This window comes from Genypterus blacodes, unplaced genomic scaffold (assembly GCF_046128005.1).
Source record: "Genypterus blacodes isolate CSIRO-AG114 ecotype Tasmania unplaced genomic scaffold, CSIRO-AGI_Gbla_v1 ptg000058l_1, whole genome shotgun sequence".
Classification (NCBI taxonomy): Eukaryota; Metazoa; Chordata; class Actinopteri; order Ophidiiformes; family Ophidiidae; genus Genypterus; species Genypterus blacodes.
In genome coordinates, this window is record NW_027466870.1 from 5553088 (window position 1) to 5580510 (window position 27423).

General features: G+C 46.9%; 1 protein-coding gene across 1 annotated transcript; it reads right to left on the bottom strand.

Moving 5' to 3' along the window:
* Window positions 1-27315, bottom strand: qsox1 (quiescin Q6 sulfhydryl oxidase 1). The gene is made up of 13 exons (XM_076152999.1): window positions 26849-27315; window positions 25918-26018; window positions 25227-25275; window positions 24952-25054; window positions 16219-16309; window positions 15856-16001; window positions 14062-14196; window positions 13805-13934; window positions 8847-8975; window positions 7468-7606; window positions 5996-6172; window positions 1871-2032; window positions 1-1654 (listed from the first exon to the last, which is right to left on the bottom strand). Exons 1-13 carry the CDS (start codon window positions 27135-27137, stop codon window positions 840-842), a joined length of 2466 nt encoding a protein of 821 aa, XP_076009114.1. The 5' UTR covers window positions 27138-27315; the 3' UTR covers window positions 1-839.
* Window positions 27316-27423: the final 108 nt, after the last annotated feature.

Genomic DNA, 27423 nt, shown 5'->3' on the forward strand with positions numbered 1-27423 from the left:
TCGTTATCAAAAATAATTTTATTGATTGGCGATAGATGCAGAGGAGCACAGAGACATAACAGCGTTCTGAGGCGACCAGCAGCCAAAGCTTCACATCATGGACACCAGCCAAAGCCGGCTCCTCCCGCTCCTGTGTGAGCGTCAAGTTACTACACACACACATACACACACACAAAGCAGCTGATCAGGAACCAAAGAAAACAAACAAACATGCCGTCTGCTATTAAACACAAAAACAGGATCCATCAATCCTTTAATCTCTGAAAAATCACACAGTGACGCTCAGTCTATCAACTAATAATGATTGGAAAAAATGATGAGCGTGAAATCATAAACTACTGATCTGAAGCACACAGGGGGAACAGGGTAGGACGTCTACGGCCTACGACCACAACAATCACACAGAAATCCATTAGAAACTGAGATAAGTCACACGTTGTTACATTAAACTTGAGCTCCACCCACTTCAGACATCAACCAATGCTCCATGCTGTTACTCAGAAGTGGTCAAACACCAGCAAAACTAAATTCATTTCTTCTCACATGAACAAAACTCAAACAGAAAGGCCAAGAATGGAACTGTACAGAAACACACACGCTGAGGTCCGACTGATCCAGCATTCCTCCTCCTCCTCCTCCTCCTCCTCACCAGCACACTGGGTGATCACAGCGTAAACACTCTGCTTTGGCTTTGGGTCGTATTTAAGTGCTCCACTTAACGTCGTCCTAATCTTGACACATCTCCTTACGCTGACGCTAACGCTAACCCTCGCCTACGAGAACATAATCAACATAAACCTGCTGCGTGTGGCTCAAGTCCCATTTAGGCCTGCCTTGCTTCAGGGCAGGGGCACTTTGACCCGCCGTGGCCTGAGGCGGTTTTTGAAGAAAAGGTACATGAACAAGAGACACATGGAGGACAGGAAGTAGAGAATGACACACAGGCTGATGTCCACTTTGGAGAATCCGATGCTCAGCATGGACATCCAGCTCCCCGTGTGGCTCTGAGCGGACAGACGCTTCTCTGCGTTGTCATTACTGTGCTGACCCGCCAGCCCTCGCTTCTGCAGCCACCTTGTCCTCTGCCCCAGGTCCAGATCCAAGTCTGGGTCCACGGGCTGCAGGCCCACCATCCCCACTCCTGCGTCCAGCTCCATGCCCAGCCCGAACACGAGCCCGGCGTCCGGCTCCTCCTTACGCTGCAGGGTGCGGTGTTTGACCCAGGTGGAGGCAGCCGAGGCCCCCCGCATCGCCTTGGCCTTGTAGTGCTCGCTGATGAAGGAGTCCAGATCTACGATGTCCTCCTGCTGGTCGCGCATCCTCATCCCCACGATGCTTGCCTTCCTGCGGCCTCGCCGCTGGCCCCTGCCCAGATCCATCTCCGGCTTGGCCCAGGGAGCCGGCTCTGGTGTTTTAGCCCCCAGCCTGTCTACAGGTGCGGCTCCCTCCCCACCTTCCTCCTCCTCCTGTGCTCCCTCTTCCTCCTCCTCCTCCTCCTCTTCCTCAGGAGGTTGCGATGGAGGTGACTGCATCACGGCCTCCAGCACCTCCCGGGCTTTCCTCTCTGCTCGTCGCTGAGCTTCCAACGCCAGCTTCTGACTCGCATGTTTTTCCATCTGTTTTTCCAGCACCTGACTTTCATCATCCAGGTAATCTGAGAGAAAACAAACACACAGGAAATAACACTTCATCAACCGGGCGGGAAGAGGAAAGAAACCTCAGATGATGGTCGAATCCCTTACACACACATTATTGACATTATTCAAATGGTTGAGTTACAGGTGGGCGAGCATTAAGGACGTCTGCCAAGCTAAAGTCAGTTAGAGAACCTTTAGACCGGTGGAACAACATATGGATTCATGTGCTGTACCTGTGAGGATGCTGCCGGAGGAGAAATAGGACTGGAGAAAGGAGAGGACCTGGGTGTTGTTCCACCCGTGATCCCCGTTCGTCTTCACCGTGTGGCAGTCCCGACACATTTGAGGAGAAGGCCACTGGATTTTCGGGAAGTAGGGATCTTCGCTCAAAGCGCCTGGAAGGGACGAAAATCAGGGACGGCATGAGGAAGAATACGGGAGGAAAGGAGAGGACATAAAAAGGCAGTAAACGCATCAAACTCAGCAGCGTCTTAATAGGATTTGTTGGATTTCAGCAGAACTGGAACCCCGTGTGACCTCTGTGAGCCAGACACACACCAACTTTAAGCAGATGTGCGCACTGGCACGGGGGGCGCTGCCTTCACTCATTGTTCTTCCTCTTCCTCTCCTGTTGGGGAGGTAAAGTGCTCGGAGGACCGGATGCAATCTGAGCCGGAGCCATTTGATCTTGTCACACGCCTCATAAAAACTAAGTGCCTATATGCATATGTGTATGTAAGTGCACGTGTGTGTATATGTAAATCATCTATCTGGGCGTGATGGGTAAAGTACGCTGAGTGTTTGTGTGCAGTAATCTCGGGAATGATATTTTTGTGTGTTTGTGTGAGTGTGTGTGTGTGCGTGTGTATGACAGGAGCTAACAATGATCAATGGGCTTGTGGGATGTCCCCGGTGGGAGGGGTGGTGAGATAATAGATGTGGCCAAAGTGGACAGCTTCCCCGCACGGACCTCGGCGCTGTGGACCACCTGTCTCCTCCCCTCACACCCCTCTGAAAGCAGTCAATCTCCAAATTGAACAGGAGAGCAGCAGGACCCTCCGGGGGGCGCTGCCCTCCTAATGAATTAGAAACTTTCTCCTTTAACATCCACAGCTGCAGCCAGACAACTCCTCTCGTCACTCACACACACACACACACACTGTAAACAAACTGGTAAAGAAATGGGTGAGTATACACCCAAATACACACACACACACACACACACGCGTATATGCAAGCTTGGAAGTTCCCACTGTGCACAAATGGCCACAAGGACACACAAACAGGGCAACGTGCAGTAATAAATTGCTTGTTGTCATCAATAGTCCAATGAGTGTGTGTGTGTGTGTGTGTGTGTGTGTGTGTGTGTGTGTGTGTGTGTGTGTGTGTGTGAGAAGAGAGGGGAAAAAGCAGAGCAGCAGCAGGTCTGTCACTTTACAGCACTGTCAATTTACATCCTCGCCCCCCTCTCCCACCCAGGCCCCCCCCACCCCAGGCCTCCCTCTCCTCCCTCCCCCCATCTCTCCCCCACTCAAGATTAATCTCCCTGGTATGCACGTGTGTACGTACTCTGCATACAGCGCTTTACATAAAGGATACATCAATTTTACTGTGTCTGTGTCGATGGGCCGCAGTCTGTAGATGTGGGAGGGAGGGGGAGGAAGGGGGAGGGGGCCTTTTACACATTTCAGCAGGTGAGACACACACAAACCCACACCCACACACACACACACACACAACTCAAAATCTCCCCATTTATTCTAATCAGCTCGCCACGTTTCTGCGTCCAGGGTGACTTTAGCCATCGCCGCCATATTGAGATTACCACAACCCAGCCTGTCGTGGAGACGTCGTCGCCGCTACGCATAAATATTCATCAGGCATAAATATGTATTGTTCAGCACCAAACTCGCCCCCTCAGCACTAATTCTGTAAGTGAGGATCGCGCTCCCCGGCATGAGGACCCGGAGCCTAATGGACGCTGCAGAACTGTGCTGACATCTACGATTTGGCTCATTTAGCGACGGCTGTTGATTCCTCGCCAGTAGGGGGCAGAAATGTTCCAAAACAGACACACGGCAACATCGGCATGACGTCATGGGTCAGAGTCGCATTCGTATCCGCCTGATAGATCAGGTAGAGTAACGTGAGCCGGTCGTGGCCGTATGAGATTACTTTATACATTACATTACATTACATTACGATCATTTGGCAGACGCCTTTATCCAAAGCGACTTACATTACATTACCACCCTTCGCAGAGGGGGGAGCAATTGAGGGTTCAGTGCCTTGCTCAGGGGCACCTCGTCAGGGGCCGGCAACCCTCCGGTTCCCAAGCGGAAGCACTACCCACTGAGCTACTGCCTCCCTATATACTGCCATCAAAGCAATAAGTAGCTTCAAAGGTCAGGTAAACAAGCAGTTGGGGTTGAAATCTAAATATGGTTGCTGCTCCTCACACACCCAGATAATGTGACAGGGAATCTAATCATTAAGTCATGTACACATTTTAACTCTTGAGTGTATGAGGGCCTAATTAGAGAGATACAATGTTGTTACTATTATTGTTTCTATTTAAAAAAATAAAATAAACCTTAATACTGGTTTAGATAATAAAAAGGTGTAGATATTTGCTTTATTGATCTCTGAAGTGTCTTGTTTGCATGGCCTGGCTGCAGCAGCTGGGCAGTGGTGCTCCTGGAGGCCTGAGACTGGAGGCTGCTCGGTCTGTAGATATGTGCATCTGTCTCAGCCTGTTGACAAGCAGCAACAGGGCCGAGCTGCCTCTGCTGGAGCCACAGCGCCCTGGGGCCTCTTTGTTGCCAGCTAAATTAATTGTTGGGCTGCTTTACAAATAGCTGCTCTTTCATGCATGGCTGCTCGTGAAAGGAGGGGGAGAGAGAAGCAAAGGGAGAGGAGGGGCGGAGTGGATGGAGTGTGGCGCTCCTCAGGGAGACACTAATACAGCCAAACCCTCCGCTCCTCCCTCTCCCTCCCCCCTGATTCAACCAAAGCATCGCCCTGTGGACTCCGGCTCGCCCACCGCCACGACCAGCTCCCACCCTGCCACACGCCAGAACTTGAGTCAGGTTTTGTGTGAGTGTGTGTGTGTGTGTTTGAGTGGGGAGGAGTGGGGAGGGGGTGGTGACTGGTAAAAGGGAGGGGTGGCTTGGTGCTTGTGTCATGGTGCTTGCCACCTGCTGTCACACACTGTCTTGGGAATTGAGCTTGCTTGTGTGCGTGTGTGTGTGTGTGTGTGTGTGTGTGTGTGTGTGTGTGTGTGTGTGTGTGTGTGTGTGTGTGTGTGTGTGTGTGTGTGTGTGTGTAGGAAAAGAGGAGTGGTTCCTGTGGGAGCCATCGTGGAAGGATGTTGTGCTACTACTTGTCAAGTGGAGGATATGACTCCCTGGGGAGGCAGGATGGAAAGAGAAAGAGAGATGAGCACAGATATGGAGAGAGAGAATGGGGGTGTTGAATAGCGCCTGGAGAGACAACACACACGCTGGGACGCGTGTCCTTCTGGCCCCTGCTGCTCGGGACACAAGCTGTCCCTGAGCGAGGAGAGCGAGCAGTCAACACAAACAAAAGACGGTGATTTAACAAAGTGGGCTGTTAATGTGTCAAATAAAACGAGCCCCTAAGAGCTGTTTAGCACAGAAGACTCCTGTGTGGGACTGAAACTTATACAGGAGGAAAGTCCTGTTTCCGCTTAAGAACCGGAGGGTTGCCGGTTCGAGTCCCTGCCGAGGTGCCCCTGAGCAAGGCACCGAACTCTCAATTGCTCCCCCCTCTGCGAAGGGTGGTAATATAATGTACTGTAAGTCGCTTTGGATAAAAGCGTCTGCCAAATGATCGTAATGTAATGTAATGTAATGTTTCTGTTCTGTTAGGTGAGAAACAATCACAACAGTCCAACTAAAGAGGACAACCACAACAGACAAACATCTCAAAGGAGAGAAGAAGAAGGTTTGACAGCAGGGTGAGGGAATAAACCAAGATAACACTTTAAATTACAGAGGAGGTGTGTGAGAGAATTAAGGCAACGCAACGCTGTGTGTGTGTGTGTGTGTGTCTGTGTGTGGGGCTGGGTGAGACGGATCAGACATAAAGGTCTAAGACCGATGACAGCTGGTGTCTGATCTGAGGATCCATCTTTGCTCCTCCCCTCACATCCTCTGAGGCGACACAAGGACTGACTGATGGAGAGGGGAAGTTACAAGGTTTCTACCAGTGAGAAAAGAAGATGAGTCATGGGACGCCAATAATCCCACAGAGCGGAGGGGCGGAGTCAGAGGAGGGACAGAGTGTGGTAGAAAAGTTCATGGTTAAACTTTGACTTTTGTTAAACTTTCTCCCACCTGCCAGCCTGTTGTTGACCCGGTTGTGTCTGGACCACAGCCAGGTGACGGCCATGTCCAGCGTCTTCACCTCACGCAGGCTCTCCCTCGCCATGTTGTTGAAGTGTTCAGCGCACTGCCTGCAGCCGAAGAAGCTGTGGACGTAGCCTCTCAGGGCCCTCAGCACCTCCTGAGGCTCTGCAGGGGAGGACACACACACACACACACACACACACACACACACACACACACACACACACACACACACACACACACACACACACACACACACACACACACACACACACACACACACACACACACACACACACACACACACACACACACACACACACACACACAGGTAAATACAGGAGGACCAGGACAAACGGAAATATGATACAAATGGACTTTGCTTCCAAATATTACAAAGCTAAGGTGGCAAACACACAAACGCAAATGTACACGATTCAAGATTATGACTGAAACTGGATTGAGTCAAGCTGGTTGGTTGCTAATGGCAGTGTGAGTGTGTGTGTGTGTGTGTGTGTGTGCAGCCTGCTGGATTCCCACGCCTATGTGGGCCAGGAGTCACACAGAGCTGGGTTAAAACCATATTGAGGTGAATAATCTACACAAACGGGATAACCCAATCTGGAGATTAAAGGGTTAACCCCGTGTGTGAATGGAGGCTTGGCTCTTATCTCAGGACCTGAACACAACACACACATTTTCCCTGGAGCTGCTTCCTTCACTTTTGTTCTCAGCTTTGCAGGACCTTCAGATGAACTGTCACTGAGTGTGTGTGGGTGTCTGTCTATGAGTGTGAAGGGAGGGAGGGTGTGTGTGTCTACTATATATATCACTGAATGCTGTGTGTGTGTGTGTGTGTGTGTGTGTGTGTGTGCTGTTTTGCATTATGGGGCAATAATGTCACACACTGTTCTGTATGTGTGTGTGTGTGTGTGTGTATCCACCTGTCAGGACAGTGGTGTGTGTGGGGGCCAGATGGACGCCCCCTTTTGACCAGTCCATCTGCAGGTCACATGATGGTCTATAAACCTTTGGATTAAACACTGTGTGTGTGTGTGTGTGTGTGTGTGTGTGTGTGTGTGTGTGTTTTGGAGCCAGATTATCTCCCAGCAGCAGAGCCTCCAGTCATCTGGCTGTTTTATTAACCACTCACATTGCACTAATCCAGTTTAATCTCATTTTCAAACAGTCACAATTAGGCTCCACTTTAGCTGCAAACAAATGACAAAACTGGCTGGGAACTTTTGGAGATGTACAGTACCGGGCGAGTGTATGTGTGTGTGTGTCCTTTGTGTTGTTAAAGCAGGTAAATGAAAGCCAGACTTTCCAAAGCTCACTTGTTGTCTCTGTTAACTCTCAATGGCTCTCGTCCCACACCAAAACAATGTGTGTGTGTGTGTGTGTGTGTGTGTGTGTGTGTGTGTGTGTGTGTGTGTGTGTGTGTGTGTGTGTGTGTGTACCTAAGCTTCCAGAGGTCTTGGCCTGGACAGTGAGAACATGGAAGAGGGTCCACATCCCGCATGGGTACTGTCTAAAGTAGGGCTTAGAACCCTGACAGCCCACCCACTTCACTCCTTCTGGCAAAGCAGCATCTGGAGACTGGGAGAGAGAGAGACAGACAGACAGGCAAGCAGACAGACAGAGAGAGAGAGAGAGAGAAACAAAGAAAGAGGGTTGGTAAGCCTGAATTCCAGAGAACAATCCTCTCAGACGTCCTCTCCTCCTCGTCCAGTGTTTCTGCAGGAGTTAATGAAAGTCCTGGGTGTAGTTTTGGTGATCAATGAGGAGTCGATCCCAGGTTAATGGTGCAGCCCTCCTCCTCTAATAAAGAGAAGCCGTCCACATCTGCTGCAGCCAGGAGCCACAACCCAACGCAACAACACATTTTCTCTGACAGATAGTCGTTTCTCTGGCCGTACCGCTTCCCATCGCTCTCGTGATTGACAGGGTTACTCACACATCAATAGTAAAGATTTGGTGCGAGCGAGCGAGCGCGTCGGTGGGTGCGTTTGTGTGCGGAGTCCATTTCCTCCGAGTCGAAGTCTATTCATACCTTCCCATTGATTCTTTGATACATTGATTTCCTTGCTAAAAGCTAATGATGTAAGTAAGTGACTCTTTCAATTTGCGACGGGCCGCACAGTGGAGGCATGCAGACACACACACACACCAAGTACATAGAAAAGTACATTTGTGTTACCAACAAATATCTCCTTAGCGCTTGGGTTGTGCATTTTTACAGAAAGTGTCAGGATCAGTATTTGACGTAGTGCGTTCCTTAGACAGGACGAGCGGCGCTTTAATGCCTGTGAGGCGGCGTTGACCTGATGAAGTATCCGCTCTGACAGGCGACCTTGCAGCTCAGTGAAACAACAAGGCCTCTCCCCCAGACAGACGTCCTCACATCAGTCTGGCTGCGTTTTGTCACGGCCCTGCCCACCGCTGCTCATCTGTCTGCTTGTCTCTCTGCTTGTCTCTCTGCTTGTCTCTCTGCTCGTCTCTCTGCTTGTCTCTCTGCTCGTCTCTCTGCTCGTCTCTCTGCTCGTCTCTCTGCTCGTCTCTCTGCTCGTCTCTCTGCTCGTCTCTCTCTTCTTTCCCTTCCTACTTTTCTCACAAAAGGTTGTTTTGGACCTCAGACTACATTCATGTGCAAACGCCAATTCCAACTTTTTCGGAACAGAGGTTTGTAATTTTCCCTGTCCTATATGTGTTTTTAATGCAGAATGTGATTTAGGTTAAAATAACTAATAGACATCATAAAATGCTGGGCAGAAAAAAAAAAATCATAGAAATCCCAATGATTTCTGTAATAAATGGAAGCCATGGCCCCTTGACCCACCTGAGCAGAGTTGTTGTTGTCCACCACCTCCCTGAGCGCTGCATGGGAGAGCTCACTGCCAGTCTGGTTCTGGAGCCAAGAGTCAACAGATCTCAGCAAGTTCATGATGACTGGACGTCCTGGGAAGAACTGGAGACAAAGCAGGACAATGGAGACGTGTTACTTTAAAACAGTGATTAGATTTGGAGTTAAGTTTGGTTTTAGTTTGTAAATGTGATGCTGTTCTAAATTCATAATGAATTATTCAAATATAAATATATAAAATAAGAAAAACTAATTTCGTCAAATTTGAAAAAGGTTCAGAAATTTTGTAAAGTTCAAAAAATGTTCTTCATGACCTCGATGATGTCATCAACCCAGAAATAAATTATGTCAATGTCCAGATTTGGAATTTGATGTCACCCAATGACATCATGTAGGTTGTTTGAGAGGAGGGAGCAGGCCTCAAAACAAACACACACACACACACACACACACACACAGAAAATAACTGACAATTTCTTCCTTTCTTCAGTAAAATACATGTAATATGACACAAATGCTCGTCAACAAAGCGACATTACAGTCTTTCTTAAACGGCGCTCAGATGTTATGATTTCAGTTTTCCTTTACAAAACAAACCCTGATGGCAAAAGTGGCAACAGCCGAGCTTAAGTCTGCTCCAACTTCCTTCATTAGGATCCATTTCCTAATCCACTAACAAGCACTTAACCGCTCGGGCTTTTCTCCCGTCCTTTGTTTACATTTTCCAAACTATCCCTCCCATGGCAACGGGCGCAGATGTGAGGAAACACGGGCTCTGTGACTGGCCGAGGTGGTTGTGCAGCGAGAGAGAGGAAATCCACCTGATGTGTGTCTGAGATCAGTGATGACAGAGTGGGAGCAGACGCACACAAACGGGTCTTAACACACTCAGCGCTGACAATAGAAAGAGCCGATATGTGGATTGTACTGACGGTAAAAGAGAGAAGAGCACTTTAATAAACTTATTCTTACAGTAAAGCCTGTCTGCAAAACAGTTTGGGGGATAATGGCTCTGTTTCTCAGAAGACGACAGAGGATAAAGCCGTTTTCCGAGATTTAAACACATCATCAAAAACATTCCATGGTTACTTTTGTGTTCTGATTCACATGACTGCACTTCAGGGGAGCTTTGGTTACTCGGGTTCATGGAGAAAAACAGTGAGAGTGAGCGTGGCATCATCTGACAAGTGCGCCTTTATTGATTTACGTCACCAAGTCTTTAATTTGTCCTCCGCCATCTGTTTACCCACACACACACACACACACCTGCATATACGCACGCCTGCAGTCTCACACAGACGGGGCTCATTTCAGGCCGTCGCTCAGCTTTCCACTCGTCATTCTCTCTAACAGGATCTGCACATTCACACGCTGCCCACTTAACCAGGGCCCCTGTGATCTCAGCTTAAACCTCCTTGAACCGGGGCTTACGTGCCGCCGCCCCGTCCTGCGTCCCATCCACGTCCAACCAACCATTTCTGACGCCATGTGTTAACGTTTCACCTGCTGCCCGTGTTCTCCGTTTTGACTACTGCACTCTTCTACAACTCATGTTACTGTGGAGCTACAGACTAACACACTTCTCTGCGTAAGAGTGTAACATGTTGTGTCCTTGAACGCATCATCACCAGCTGCTTTACATACAAACCCCCAAGAGAACTGCTCATTGCAAATGAATGAGCAAAGAGATGAGCCCCCCTCAGACACTAGAGATGGAGGTGTAAAGGCTGTGTGCTGCTGGGGAAAGTGATATAATGGGTTTAGGTCTGACGTCTGGACGCCAACCGGTCAGAAAAGCTCATTAAACAGCCGTATGAATTTAAACAGAAGAGAAAACGCAGGTGTTCCCACTAATGGGCTTAGCTCTGCATCACCAAAGCAACACTATTCATCGGCTCACTTGGTTCCCCCGCATGCTGAGTGTGTTCTGTGTCCTCGTCTGAGGACTCAGACCCGTCTCTGCCTGATATGCGGCGTCTCTTCTGTGAACATCAGCAGTTTCGGGGCATTAGTGGAATGACATTTTGGGAAATATTCAGCTATTTTCCACTTCAAAATCCCATTTAAACATCGCTCATGACTTCACGCTGATGTCGTGCACCAAAGCAAAATGCTCCAGCAACCACCCTCCATACTAAACCAGTAAGAAAGCAACGTAGTAACCAATGACGATGCACTTCTACAATAATTCCTCAAGTTTCTCTTTTTCAATCGGCATCATAATCATCAGTATCTGTCGTTCAAAAAATATCCACAACAGAATCAAAACATTCTCCATTTACCACCTCCACATCCCGCCTTCTCTACATCTGCTCTGTCTATCATGAGTAAACACACACACACACACACACACTCCTCCTCTAAACCCGCACCCCCCCCTTACAACATCCTAGTAGGACCAAGACAATCCCCTTCACCCCGGCAATATGTCATCCCTGATCCGATTAGTATCAGCAGCACTTGAGAAACCGCAAGCTCCTTGTGGTGAGGGTCACCAGAGAGAGAGAGAGAGAGGGGCAGAGAGAGAGAGAGAGACAGAGAAAGAGAGAGAGAGGCATCTGTTGGCTGGGATGGGGCAGGACAGGGGTGAAGCTCCTTGATAATCAAACTTCAACTCACGCACAGGGGGGAGGGGAGGGGGGGCAGCAGACACGTGCCACGGAGAGGATGCCCGTCTTTACACACACACACACACACACACACTGTTGGGTCAAAACGGAAAATAAGCAAAGGAATCAGCTGCTCCATATGTGAAGGCTGTGTCCTAAATCCTGGTTCATTTATCCCCCGCCCCCCCCATCTTAACTCTTTGTTTTATCCCCTTGGACCTCTGTCTCCTCTCTGGGGTTGACAGGCGTCTTTCAAGAGCATCAGGATGGAGGTGTAATCTTTTCAAAAACCTCTCTGTGATGCTCTCACGCTTACCAAGATCCAGCTTTTAATCCTCATATGCATGTGGAGGATTCATAAATCCAGCCTCGACCAGACAAGACAGTAAATCTAGTAATATAACGACCCGGCGCAAAAGAAATACGCCGCATGTTTACGTCTTTGGGGTGGAGATGTGTGAGGAGACACCAGGCAGGAGGACGGTGGGCGGGAAAAGCAACAAACAATTCCCAGAAGAGCGCCGTTTCTGAGGCGGTCAACAAGAAGAAGATCAACATAATCATCAGCATAAATTACATGAGATTACACCAACACGTTATTGTGCAGAGTCACATTCAACATCAGCTCCCGTGTTTGTACATTTTGAATAATGGTCCTGTAAAATTCCAAATATGCCGTGACGACTCATGGCGTCGTCAGTGTGAAGTGATGGTGTCGCCGTTTGGGTCAGAACGCCGTGAGTCACTTTCTCATAATCTAATTTTATGACTCACACACAGAGGAGTCCAGGTGTTTACATATTGTGTTAGTAATGAAGGTGACTGGACAGCTTGACAGTGAGGTCACCGAGCAGCAACTGAGACACGACAATGGAGGAAAATACATCAATGTTGTCACCAATCTGCTTTAAGTATACACACTTGGCCGGATTTAAAAGCATTTTCTTCACTTAATGCCAGTCAATCTCAGCCTAAGTCTTTTATTTCTTTGCACTCTTTCACAAACGACGCGCTTGTCTTACATTAACCGCTCCTAACAAGCTGTCACCCCGAGCGGACGCCGGCCCTTTTGTTGGGGCGAGTGCTCAGTCAAACGTCAATAAGGACTGTCACAAGTCCTGGTCAGCCGTAACAATGACCGACTCCTCAGCCACACAAAGCCCTGTTGAGCCACCGGTCCATTCTGGTAGCGGACAGGCTTAAAATACCACTGGGACTTGCCGCTATTGACTAAACAAACTAGAGCTAATGGGAGGCCACAGTGCTCTGCCCACACACACACACACACACACACACACACACACACAGACACACACACTTGCAACAACGCCTCCCTAGAGAGTGCGATATAATCAGAGAGATTGGTGGCAGAGTAGAGCAGTGAGACAGCCTGGTGCTCAGCCAATAGGGGACAGGGCTCGCAGGTCAGGCCTCATCATCACAACATGTTTGCCTGGCTGGCACACTTATGGGAGGAAGGTGGGTCTGATCCAAGGCAGGAGGAAGGCAGCGAGAATCCAGCACACGAGATGGGAGTAAATAAGAATGGAGTCAATGTGTGTGAGGATTGGGAAAATGTCAAATGAAATCACATCTCAGGGGTGTGAGAGCAGCAAGGGGGACGCAGAGAAGAGGAGGAAATACGTCTTATGAGAAATATGGTGTCCACATAAATGCCTGCATTTGTCCAAATGAAGGGATACAGAGGGAGGAAGAGGGGAGGAAGAGGAGGAGTGGTTGCTCAATAAATGCTGCATAAAGCCTGCGTGGGTGAAGAGTGGTTGGCAGCCACGCTTCAACCCCCCTGGGAGTCAAAAACAAGGGGGTCAACAATACCCATGAGAGCCTTTGTGCGCTCAATTGCATCCACTTTGCTTTCAATAATGTGAATGTGTGTGTGTGTGTGTGTGTGTGTGTGTGTGTGTGTGTGTGTGTGTGTGTGTGTGTGTGTGTGTGTGTGTGTGTGTGTGTGTGTGTGTGTGAGAGAGAGAGAGAATGAGATGAAAAACAGCAGCACATTTGACGGGACAATTAGAGGGTTCAAAACACCTTTAAGGTGGAAACCCTCAAAAAAGGAGAGAAGCTCAACTCAACAAAGGGTGAAGCCACATTCTGCTGTCTCACTCTCCCTCTAGAGGCCAATGGCAGTAACTACACATGTCTGTGTGCTGTTGATACTCCACACACAAGTGCTGAGATATTCTCTGTGGGAGCTCATAATATGTTAAAAGAAAGCATCACTGTATAATTTGTCTAGTTTCCATGTGTGTGTGTATCTGCAGCGCCCCCTCTGGTGCGTGTGTGTGTGTTTGTGTCTCACTTTACCTTTGCAAGGACAGAGATGTAGTTTTTCAGAGCAACGAGTCCTTCTGCTCTGATGACAGGATGTGCAGCCAGTTCCACACGCAGAGAGTAGTGCAAGGTTGACTCCAGGTCTGCCATGTATACCCTGGAGCTACGCACACACACACACAGACACGCACACACAGACAGACAGAGACAGGGAGCCATGTATGTGTAAACAAGCGGGAAATGGTGTCAACAAATACAAAGAACGAGCAAAGATGAATAGTGTGATGTACCTGTTGAAGGGTCTCCAGGGTTCATCTGTGTTGTTTCTGAGGACCTCAGGGGGGACTGGACGGGGCTTCCCAGACCGCACTACCCCCGGCAGCCTCTCGAGGGCGTAAGAGTAGAATGAACGGGCCTCAATGTGGCTGCAGGAGAGAAGGAGGGGTCATTAGGTCACAGTGTGAACAGAGTACAGTACGTGCAGCTGTGTTTAGTGTTGCAGGTCTGAATCTCCCAAAATGCACCTGTGCACTGTGGAATTTAATGGCATTTAATATAGGATTGGGAAGGTCACCTGGCATCTTTGAAAAGAAATTAGAGACCAATGATTTATTATTCAAGTATTCTCCCACACACACACACACACACACAGCAAAGTATTAAGCAGTTGAAGTATGAAGATAATGTGGGACAGGGAGAGAGAGAGTGAGAGAGAGAGAGAGAGTTGGCTGATCATTTAACCCTGGAACGAGAAACAGCCATGTCTGTTCTCTCTCTCTCTTTATCCCCCCCATCCCTCACATCCTCTCATTTGCTTTCTCCTCTCGTCAGGGAAAAAGAGAGAGAGAGAGAGAGAGAGAGAGAGAGAGAGAGAGAGAGAGAGAGGGCGAGGGAGTGTCGTAAAGCTGGAATAGGATGGTAATAAGGAGGATGGATACTCCAGGCCCCGCGCTCACTCACAACAGCCCGGGACTCAATTACACCTGCGTGTGCGGTGGGAGTGTTCAGATGTGTGTGGGGAGCCATTCATCCAGAGATCCCCAGGGCCGGCAGGCGTCAGGGTGGGCTGGGGCAGGGGGGGGTCGGTGGGGGAGGAGGGGGCTGCATTCACCTGGGACTAGCACACATTACATGCATGACGGATGTGAGACGCCCCCGCACAGTCGCACACGTGCACACAGACGCACACGGGCATACACACACTCCCCCCCTCTCCCAGGATCAATCAGACATTCAGCGATGATGGGAGGCCATCTGTCGCCGTGTGCGGCTGGGGCTTGTTTGGCAGGTGAAGCCAGAAAAGCAATGGCATTGTTTTCATGCAAGAAATTAAAAAACCTCCCCTCTGTACAGTGATGGAGATGAGGGGGGTTGGAAGGGGAGAGACGGAGGGTGAATAAATAAATCAGCAATAAATCATTTCCTTTTTGCATTTGTCAACTAAAAAGAGTCCTCTTTGCATGCCAAGTTATTGAAACAGCCAAACAAAGCGGTCGCAACAGCAGATGAATTTGCAGGGTGAGGGATGATCAGCGAGGCTTTATGATGGTGAATAATGGGAGTGATTTTGAGGCTCTGATCCCATTAAGAGGCCAGATGTTTAAAAGTATTCTCATGAATAGGGTTCAGATAATGAGCCCACGATGAAGCTTTCCAGCAATAAGCAAAGATATTGGATGAGGAACAATAGGTATGGAAGGGGAATAAACTTGAGGGTTGTGCGTCTCGGATCGAGTTCAAAGGGAATTATCATAATATGTTTGAATAAAGTTTGAGGGGCTGTGGCAAAAGAGACGGAGAGGAGAAGGAAGTACACCATGTCCACCTCCTGTTCACGTTCTCTTCTTTATTCAATTAGAAATGAGATCAAATGTTTCCAAATGCACTCTCTCAATGAGGGGGAAGGAGAGGTCTGTAGTGGTTTGGATCACCACTACAAAAGGAAATGGGTCGTTTGATGGAAAACAGTTCTGAACTTTTTGCATGGGTGGATTTTAAAATAAGAAAGTAATAAAGCTTGGAATACAATATAGAGAAGAAGGATATATAGTGTGTATAGAGTCAGTGGAAGGTAGAACACTCACACTTTCAGCCTTGTGAAGTTTCCTCCAGCATGATAAAGGTAGCAGGATGGGAACTCGGTAACTCCCAGTTTGGTCACCAGACCTTTCTCAGTGCTCAGGACTCTGCGCACTGCAATGTTCTCATACTGTAAGAGGTCCAGAGTGACCTGGTACACACATTACACACACACACACACATACACACACACACACACACACACACACACACACAGAGGTTCACACAAAGAGAAAGAACAGTTATTTAGAATATTTTAGGTGATGTCCAACAGATACAAAAGAAAACAGAAGCAGCAGCATGTCTCCTTGGTAAAAGTGTGTAGAAGAATGAAACACAGAGGTTGGGGCTGATGTGTGTGCCGTTACCTCTCTGCCAATGTAGGATTTGGAGTTTTCAAAAATTAGGGCCAGGTGCTCAACATTGTTGGTTTCAAAGAATGTGTCGACCTCTTCTTGGCTGGAGAGAGAAGAGCAGATGAATCACATGAGCCTGAAAATCTCAGACATAAGCTGGAATATGCTGAAAGGAATTGGATGCTGCTACAGTACAGATCCCACAGGAGAAATCTATAGTTTCACAGATATTTAAAAAATGTTCATTGTAGTATTTGTAAACTGATATTTAAATGTGATGATTCCTATTGGACAAGGCAGGTTATTATGGTATGACATCAGAGGAAGTCAGAGGAACATCAACTCTCCCCCAACATCACTGAAACTATGACATCATTGTTGGTGGGAGTTATTATTTAAATATATCTGCAAGTGCAGGGGTGAGTGCAAATATGAACAGTGACTTTATTACAAAAGCAATGACTTTGAACGTCTCAGCAGAGATGATCAAATATCTTAGCGCCAGACTGCAGGCAGAGCAGCCGGATAACGCATCTCTCAATCAGCAGATCTGTGAACTGTGGAACCAACACCAGGCTGAGACCACCCTGTGGCACCAGGTGTTAGAGGAGATGAAGACTCGTCTGGCTGGGCTAGAGCAGGGCCACTACCAAATCCAACAGGATGCCACATACTGGGAAGATTGCTGCAATAAGGTAAGCACAAGACTGAGGGCCGGGATCACAGCCTGATGAGAGTGTTGCTGTTGCGTTTGCAACATATGATTTACGGAGGTTGCAGCTAATTACACAATCAGCGCATGGGCCTGCCTGCGAGTGGTGGAAACTGTCCGACATGGAGCCGTCAACAAGCTCGGAAAATAAAATAAAATTTAAATTCATTGGTATCGAAATCCAAATTCTAATTATTGAAGTAGAAATAATGTAAACATTTTACAGGGATGCAATTCAACTTCTAATATTCATAAAATCAACGCAGCAGGAGTGACCAGAGGACCAAGAGAGTGGGGCAGTAGGGACACCATAAAATGCAGACATTAATACACCTTCACTTATGTACACCTGTTCTCCAGAGGCAGATAAACATCAACACAGAATTGACCCCTGACACTTTGAGTTGCGGAAAAATTGCTTTATATCTCAAATTTGATCAATCGATTGATTGATTGAACATGTTATGGTGTTTCTATTGTGTCTTGTCTGTTCAAAGGAACGTGCCAGGGGAAATAAGGAGGAGGCTTTGAAAGTCCAGGCCTTGAAGCAGCTCAAGATCGAGAACAGCAAGGTCAGTGAGGTCAACAAAATCAAGAAACATTTTGAAAGGCAGTTGATGGTGGTCAACGAGGAAAACGACAGGCTCAAGAACCTAAATGAGACGAAAGCTGTTGAATTTGTTAATTCCCTGACGGCTATTAAGGCCATCAACAAGAAAAAGAAGAAGACCGTCCTCCTGGAGGAGTTAGAGACAATCCTCATTGCACATAGGGAGACTGTGTTGAAGTTCACCTCCCAGCTCAATGAGGAGAGCCAGAAGAATGAGAGCTCTGCCATAGAGCTCAAGCAGCAGAAGGAGAAAAATGTGGCAATTGGCGCAGACCTCCAGGTCCAGAAGGATGAGAACAAGGCCCTACATAAACACCTGGATGAACTCAGGACCCTCATCGCAGAGAATCAGTGCAAGGCCTCAGAATTTGAGGGGCTCAATATCAGACACAATGAGATTGTGGAGACCCTTAATGCTCAGCTCAATGAAGAGACTCAGAGGAACAATGCCCTTGTAGGAGATATCAGGCTGCACGAGAAGAAGAATGCAAACCTTACTGCAGACCTCGAGGTTCAGATGGATATGCACATGGAACAACTGAAAGAAGTCGATGACCTGAGGACTCTCATCACCCAGAATCAGTGCAAGGCCTCACATTTTGAGGAGCTCAACGTCATGCACAATGACATTGTGGAGAGCTACAATGCCAAGCTCAATGAGGAGACGCAGAAGAACAATACCCTTGTAGCAGACATCAGGCTGCATGAGGAGAAGAATGTGAGCCTTATTGCAGACCTCCAGGTTCAGAAAGAAAAGCATATGGCACTACAGAAGGAGCTGAACAATCTCAGGTGCAAGGCCTCAGAGATTGAGGAGCTTACAGTCAGGCACAATGAGATTGTGGACAATGTCACTGATCAGCTCAATGAGGAGACTAAGAATACCAACGTCCTTATAAATGAGCTCAGGCTATGTGACAGAAAGTACGTGGTTGTTGCTGCAGACCTCCAGGTCCAGAAGGAAAAGAATGAAGCTCTACAGAAAGAACTAGGAGATGTGAGGACCCTGAAGAAGCAAGACGAGTGCAGCGTCTCGACGCTAAAGGAACAGAAGGACGCGCAGATGAAGATAGCCAAACACAACGAGTGCAAAATGAATGAGAAGGTGAGTAAGGCCAACAAAGAAAAGGAGGAGGCCCTCTCAGCTCTCAAACAGCTACAGACGGACCTCCAGGTCCATGAGACAAACTATATAGCCCTCACTCAGGACAACAGAAGGCTGACTAAAGAACTTCAGATGAATGCAGTAAAGAAGAAGAAGTCAGCCTGGAAGAAGTTCAACGGCTTCTTCGATCGTTTAAACCTGAAAAAGGGAACAAAGGAGGAGGAGGGGGATGATGATGATAATGACTCTGAAATGACAGATTCTGATGATGACTGTGAAGTGGTGTTCCAGGATGAATCTGACGAAGTCCAGGGGGATACAGTTTGACTTTAGGCTGGTGTTCAACCAGGTGGAACTTTCCCTTATAAACCTCCTGCCTCTCTCCTTCACTCCCCTTCTCTCTCAACACACACACACACACTTGTGAGTTTACACAGAGGTTTGTGGGTTTTCTGCATGTGAAAAGTTGAATATAAAAGTCAAAACAAAGTTCTGTCTGTTTAGTTTTTGTGCTTTATTTGTCTTTATTATTGTACTTGTACACCTAAGTGCTGTTTCTAGACAGATGAAGGGATAGTGCTGTGTCCGAACAGGTGGAGCTCCCCCTTGTAAGGCTTCTACCCTATATGTGCGCGCACACACACACACACACACACACACACACACACACACACACACACACACACACACACACACACACACACACACACACACACACACACACACACACACACACACACACACACACACACACACACACACACACACACACACGTCATTTGATAGACATTGTATTCTTGTGGGGGAAAAAAGGACAGTACTACAAAATACTATTTCAAAAGGTGCTATTTGGATAGAAATTTTCTGTATTAATATAGAAATTTGCCAAAATGTTGCAAAACCGAAATGTTGCAAAACCAACTGTCTCACGATGACTATCTAAAAATGATAGTCACACACACACACACACACACACACACACACGTTATTTGATAGACATCATATTCCTGTGGGGGAAAAAGGACAGTATATACAAAATACAATTTTAAAAGGTGCTATTTGGTTGGAAATCTTCTGTATTCATTTTAAAATTTGCCAAAATGTTGCAAAACCAAAATGTTGCAAAACCAACTGTCTCACGATGACGATCTAAAAAATTATAATAAAGACAAGTCATAGATCCAGATCACTTCCTAATTGTAATGGGTTCTGCAAAACCAAGTTTCAAACCAGGTTTGAAAAACATTTCATATCCTTTTAAAGTCATCCTGCTCAAAAACAGACAAGATACTGGTAAGAACCTCATAGTTGGAGGTGAAATGTGGAATCAGTAGTGTCAGAGTAATTTTAAAAATAATGTAGTGAACACCCCCTGAGTCAGCGAGAGCAGGAGCAGGAGAAGACCCATCAGCAGATAATCCGGCACCTGACAAAGAGTTTGATGATCAGCACACTTGAGGCTTCAACAGCTGTAGCGGGACACGAACCCCAAAGTTGCATATATGGCTAGGCAAAAGTTCACTCAACCACAGGGCTGAAAACACACCTGGGCAAGAAAGTGTGCCTGAAGACAGGAAAACCTTGCATCGACAGCTATTTCCTGAAAAGCAGGTCGAGTCAGTCAACTCATGTTCAGCAGCAGGACAAAAACCAAAGTCTGTTGGACATGAACAACACTGTCCAAGTGGCGGAAGAGCAAGACACCTGCAACCTCACCCCAGCCCGTCACCACCTGCAGTGGAAAAGAAGATCTGGGACCAAAAGCCATTGATCAAGTGGCCAAAGTCCTGTGAGAAGGTACTGTGGGAGTAGGTTCAAACTGACCTGTGCACCATCTTCGAGAACCTTAGCGAGGAGGAGACCCCACCATCCTCCCCATGCAGTTTGGGCTCCTTGCACATCTCATATGGCCACTATCTATATATGAAGCTCAGGTCTCAAAAGTGGGCAAGCTGGAGAGGTTGATCAGCTCATACACAAGGAAGTGGTTTGGTCTTCCTAGTCCTTCCCATTTCCCATTATATTTGTATACTGGTATTTCAATGTGAGGATTCCTATTGGACAAGACATCTACTATGGGGTATGACATCAGAGGAATTTTTAGACAGAGGAACATCAACTCTCCCACAACATCACTGAAACTATGACATCATAGTCCGTGGGAGTTATTATTATTTAAATATATCTGCAAGTGCAGGGATGACTGCCAATGTGAGCAGTGACTTATTTACACAAGCAATGTCTTTGAACATCTCAGCAGAAATGATCAAATATCTTAGCATCAGACTGCAGGCAGAGCAGCCAGATAACCTGTCTCTCAATCAGCAGATCTGTGAGCTGTGGAACCAACACCAGGCTGAGATCACCCTGTGGCACCAGGTATTAGAGGAGATGAAGACTCGCCTGGCTGGTCTGGAGCAGGGCCACTACCAAATCCAAAAGGATGCCACATACTGGGAAGATTGCTTCAATAAGGTAAGCACAAGACTGACATACTGTTTACAAACCAATAGAGGTTTATAATCTCTTTGGTGGAAGTTATGGACAGATTTCAATTAAATATGTTGTCACGTTTGACAATTATGTGATTTAAACCAGTATGGGTTTTTTCTGCTCGTTTTTCATCTGCCACACTTGCACATTGTGTCTTTATTGTGTCTTGTTTGTTTAAAGGAACGTGCCAGGGGAAATAAGGAGGAGGCTTTGAAAGTCCAGGCCTTGAAGCAGCTCAGCCTTAAGAACAACAAGGTCAGTGAGGTCAACAAAGTCAAGAAACATTTTCTAAGGCAGGCGAAGGTGGTCAATGAGGAAAACGAGAGGCTTAGGAACCTAAATGAGACGAAAGCTGTTGAATTTGTCAATTCCCTCACGGCTTTTAAAGCCATCAACAAGAAAAAGAAGAAGACCGTCCTCCTAGACGAGTTCGAGACAATCCTCATAGCACATAGGAAGACTGTGTTGAAGTTCACCTCCCAGCTCAATGAGGAGGCCCAGAAGAATGAGGGCCTTGCCACAGCGCTCAGACAGCAGAAAGAGCAAAATGTGGTGCTTGGTGCAGACCTCCAGGTCCAGAAGAAGGAGAACGTGGCCCTACATAAACACCTGGATGAGAATCAGTGCAAGGCCTCAGAGTTTGAGGAGTTCAACATCAGGCGCAACGAGATTGTGGAGACCCTCAACGGTCAGCTCAATGAGGAGACTGAGAAGAACAATACTCTTGTAGCAGATATCAGGCTGCTTGAGGAGACGAATGTGACCATTACCACAGACCTCCAGGTGCAGAGGGAAGAGAACTTGGCCCAACAGAAAGCATTGGATGATCTCAGGACCTTCATCACCCAGAATCAGTTCAAGGCCTCAGAGTTTGAGGAGCTCAATGTCAGGTACAACAGGATTGTGGAAACCCTCAATGCTCAGCTTGATGAGGAAACTCAGAAGAACAATGCCCTTGTAGAAAATATCAGTCTGCATGAGGAGAAGAATGCTACCCTTACAGCAGATCTGCAAACCCAGAAGGAAAATAACATAGTTCAAGAGAAAGAGTTGGATGATCTCAGGTCCCTCATCACCCTGAATCAGTTTAAGGCCTCAGAGTTTGAGGAGCTCAATGTCAGGCACAATGAAATTGTAGAGACCCTCAATGCTGAGCTCATTGAGGAGACTAAGAAAAACAATGCCCTTGTAGCAGATATTAGACTGCATGAGGAAAATAATGTGATCTTTACAGCAGACATCCAGGTCCAGAAGGAAAAGAACGTGGCACAACAGAGAGAGCTGGATGATCTCAGGACCCTCAACACCCAGAATCAGAGCAAGACCTCAGAGTTAGATGAGCTCAATATCAGGCATAATGAAATTGTGGAGACCCTCAATGCTCAACTCAATGAAGAAACTGAGAAGAACAATGTACTTGTGGTAGATATTAGGCTGCAGGAGGAAAAGAATGTGACCCTTTCTGCAGACCTCTATGTCCAGAGGGAGAAGAACATGGACCAACAGAAAGAGCTGGATGATCTCAGGACCCTCATCACCGAGAATCAGTGCAAGGCCTCAAAGTTAGAGGAGTTCACTGTCAGGTACAATGAGATTGTGGAAACCTTCAATGCTCAGTTGAATGAGGCGACTCAAAGGAACAATGCCCTTGTAGCAGATATTGTGATGCATGACGAGAAGAATGTGACCATTACTGCAGACCTCCAGGCTCAAAGGGAAACAAACATGGTGCAACAGAAAGAGCTGGATTATCTGAAGACCCTTATCAACAACAATCAGTGCAAGGCCTCAGAGATTGAGGAGCTCAATATCAGGCATTATGAAATTGTGGAGACCCTCAATGCTCATCTCAATGAGGAAGCTGAGAAGAACAATGCCCTTGTAGCAGATATTAGGGTGCATGAGAAAAGAAATGTGACCCTTGCTGCAGACCTCCATGTCCAGAGGGAGAACAACATGGCCCAACAGAAACAGCTAGATGAGCTCAGGACCCTCATCACCCAGAATCAGGCAAAAGCGTCGGATTTTGAGGAGCTCACTGTCACGCACAATGAGATTGCGGCGACCCTAAATGCTCAGCTCATTGAGGAGACTGAGAAGAACAATCTACTTGTAGCAGATATCAGGCTGCATGAGGAGAAGAATATGACCATTACTGCAGACCTAGACCAACAGCAAGAACTGGGTGTTCTCAGGACGCTCATCACCCAGAATCAGTGCAAGGCCTCAGAGTTTGAGGAGCCCACTGTTGATGAGATTGTGGGCGGTATCACCACTGAGCTCTGTGGGGAGACTACGAGCAACAATGTCCTTACAACAGAGATCACTCTGTGTGACAGAAACAATGCAGTTGTTGCTGCAGACCTCCAGCTGCAGAAGGAAAAGAACAAGGCTTTAGAGAAAGACCTGGAAGACGAGAGGACCCTCAACAAGCGGGGCCAGTGGAAGCTGAAGATAGCCACGTACAACGAGCAAAAACTCAATGAGAAGGTAAATAAGGCGAAAAAAGAAAAGGGGGACGCCCTCTCAGCTCTCAAACAGCTGAGGACAGATCTCCAGGCCCAAGAGAAGAACTATAAGGCACTCACTAAGGAAAACACCAGGCTGACTAAAGAACTAGAGAACATGACACTGATTAAAGAACTGGAGAACACAAGGCTCACTCGGGAACTGGAGAACACAAGGCTGACTCAAACAATGGAGAACTCGCGGCTGACTCAAACAATGGAGAACTCCAGGCTGACTCAAGAACTAGAGAACACGAGGCTGGCTAAAGAATTGGAGAACACAAGGCTGTCCAAAGAACTGGAGAACACGAGACTGGCTAAAGAACTGGAGAACACAAGGCTCACTCGGGAACTGGAGAACACAAGGCTGACTCAAACAATGGAGAACTCGCGGCTGACTCAAACAATGGAGAACTCCAGGCTGACTCAAGAACTAGAGAACACGAGGCTGTCTCAAGAACTGGAGAACACAAGGCTGGCTCAGGAACTGGAGAACACAAAGCTGACTCAAGAACTGGAGAATACGAGGCTGAGTCAAGAACTGGAGAACACAAAGCTGACTCAAGAACTGGAGAACACAAGGCTGTTTAAAAACCCCGATGCTGTGGAGATAGCTAAGAAGAGGCCGCGCTGGCAGAGGTTCATCCCAAATAATTTCTTTAAGATTAAAGAAATGGAGAGGAGGTGATTAATGACGACTCTAAAGTGGTGTTCCGGTCTGGAATGAATCTGAGGAATTCCAAGGGGATAAAACTTGACAATAACCTGGTGTGTGACTCAAACAGGTGGAACTTTCCCTTGTTAAACTCCTGCCGCTCTCCTCACACAAAAACTCACACACACAGATTTGTGGGTTTTCCTTATGCGCTCTGGTTTCCCAGCATAAAAACCAGAGTATGAAAATAAAAATCTGTCTGTTTAGTTGGTGCTTTATTTGTAAATGACAAAGGGACCCTCAGTCTCCTTGAATCTTTAATAGATCCATTGAACCGCTTGCACAATTAATTAATTATAAATTGTCCTTAGAGCCCCCCTTTTACAAGGACTGCAACATCACACTCAACATCACTCTGTGCATAAGACACATTAGTTCATATGGCAGATGTTCAACAAACTCTCCTCTTTGTTATATGGAAAGAGTTAATAGCATCAATAACATTGAAGGATTTTCTTATTGTGATGTCTACCAAAGAATGCGGGTTATATTATGATCCAATTTTGTGATGCTGTTGCAATAAAATAATACATTTAAAAAAAATAGCTTACATATATGTATACAATAACAACAAAAAATATAAATCATTGCATTATTGCTCACCTGGCTGGCTCCAGTGGTGGGCAAGCAGGGGGCCAGGGCTCCTTGTTGGTTTCCAGATTGTCTATGATAGTCTGACGGAGACCTCGAACCTCACGGGAGGAAACTGGAGGTCAAAGGGTAACTGCATTACATGCATGTCTGTGGCCTTAAGGGTGCCTTCATAGCTTGCTGAAAACTTTTGTTAAATATCTTATGACAACACATCTGGTGAGTTAGTGAGATCAGCATGCATTTGTTTACTTTGGCCTGAACTGCTTCACTGTGTGTGGCAATACCTTTAAAAGCCTGTCCAGGAGACTCTCGCTTAGAGTAGGCATGGAAGAACTGTAGAGAACGAGAGAGAGACAGAGAGAGAGAGATATCAGATCAGATCGGCCTCACATAACCACGATAGAAGATGAGTGTGTGATGTCAGGTTGGGGACAGCATCCTGCCAATCATTCACAAACAAACTTACAGCACCAAATAGGTCTAGATGTGGACATAGATATGACGATGCATAGTTTGTACTATTTTTTGTCTTTTCTTAAGTTCTATCACTAAAATGGTGTAGTGTTTGAATGAGACATGCATTTTGTTTTAGTAATCGTTCCAATAATGTAAAATACATCCCAAGGATGTGCAAGAACACATCATCACTGATGTAACCTGGGATTGACAAACAAAAGTCAACAATTGATCTGTCTGGTCTTTTTTACCTTGAATTGCACATTTTTGTATTATTGAATTCATTTCCTCTGTTAAAGTTGACACACATACTAGACAGAACCAGAACAGATATCTAAACACTGATAAAGCTGACATGGCCTCTGATCTCCTCCATATTCTTGCCTTTAAACTCTCTTCAGTGCACAAATAAGCAGCCAACATGATCCCCTCCTTATCTGGATTTACACAAATTTAAATTTAAACAAATGTGAAAGGTCACAGGGCATGGTGAACATATGCAAACCAGTCTTGACCTACCTTTATAGTTGGATATCCTTTGACGCCAAATCTAAAGCAGATCTTTCCATTCGGTTCTACTGAACAGTCTATGGCTGCCAGGTCCACAGCTGGCTTCCACTCTGAGGCACACAAATCAAAAAAAAAGATCCAGACACTGTAAATATTTTAACTGTCCGTCTACTGCACCGTCTTCTCATTTCAGTCACATTGGATCCTTGTTCCATTATGTCCCTACAGTATGTTGAATGGTGTTGCACTAGTTTTGCCAAGACAAACTGCATACTGTGTGGACTGTAAAGGCTTTTACTGAGCAGGGATTGAATCTATATCTTTCACAGTGGAATAGTCACTGATGGTAATCCAATCACATCAGTGTCCATGTGATTGCAGGTTTATTCTAGCAGATGAACATTTGCTGCAAGAGCTAATGGAAACTCATGTTAACATTTCCTTTTTTTTCTCTCCATAGCATGCCATTATCAAAGTGTGTGTGTGTGTGTGTTGGGGTGGGGGTGCATGTGAAAGGGGGGAGAAATGCCCCATGACTGTGTTAGGCCTCCTGCCAAAATAAGAAACTTTTCCCAGAACTGTCACTCTAATTATAATCATTGGCATATTCATTGGCATAATATTGTAATATGCATCAGCTCTGGGTGATGAAGCAACTCTCCTTATACAGGATGTGGTGATGAGACAACATAACAAAAACATGAATCTGATTAACTAGGTCTCATGCTATTATGAACGGATATGGATACTTTAGATACTTTAGTTTAACGTCTAGGTGTGTATAAATTGGGATGCTGGACGGTTAAATTGATATGAAGACAAAACCAGGTCTGTTGTGCAAAATGGATTAGAAAATAATAGTTGAGAATCCCTCTGTGGACCATCACACAGCCACATGTATGCATATTTACATTGAATGTGTTGCAGCGTGCGCACCAACCTTTAATATCTCTGGCCAAACTTTTGTACGACGGTGAAAAGGCGATGCAGTGTCCGCACCACGACGCGTAGAACTCCACGACTACTGCCGCGCTGGAGTTCACCAGCACGGCGTCCACATTCTCCGGCGTTAGTAAGATGATTTGGTCCGAGGCGGTGTACAGTCCGGCCTCCGCTGCAGAAACAACGAGGAGACACAGGCACCACAACAACAACGACGAAGACGACTCGGTGGAGGTTCGGTTGAGTCCGGCAAACCGAGACGTGGCACGGCTGCAGCACCGCGCCATCTTCCGTGTACGTGCTGCCGCTGCGGCGACGGCGACTCAAACTTTTCAGCCTCCGCGTCAGAAAAGTTTTAACCCTGAGCTTTTCCCTCTTCTCTTTCCCTCCTCTTGGGTCTCTTCCAGCAGCAGCAGCAGGGTTCAGGAGTCCTGCCTCCCCCCCGTGAGCGACATTCCGAGCCCCGCCACTGCCGGCATCGCGTTACGACACAGGAGCCTCATTAGCCAGTGTTCACCGTATCTCATACGTAGTGATATGAAAGCGGCGGAGAGGAACTATGTGACGGTTTGG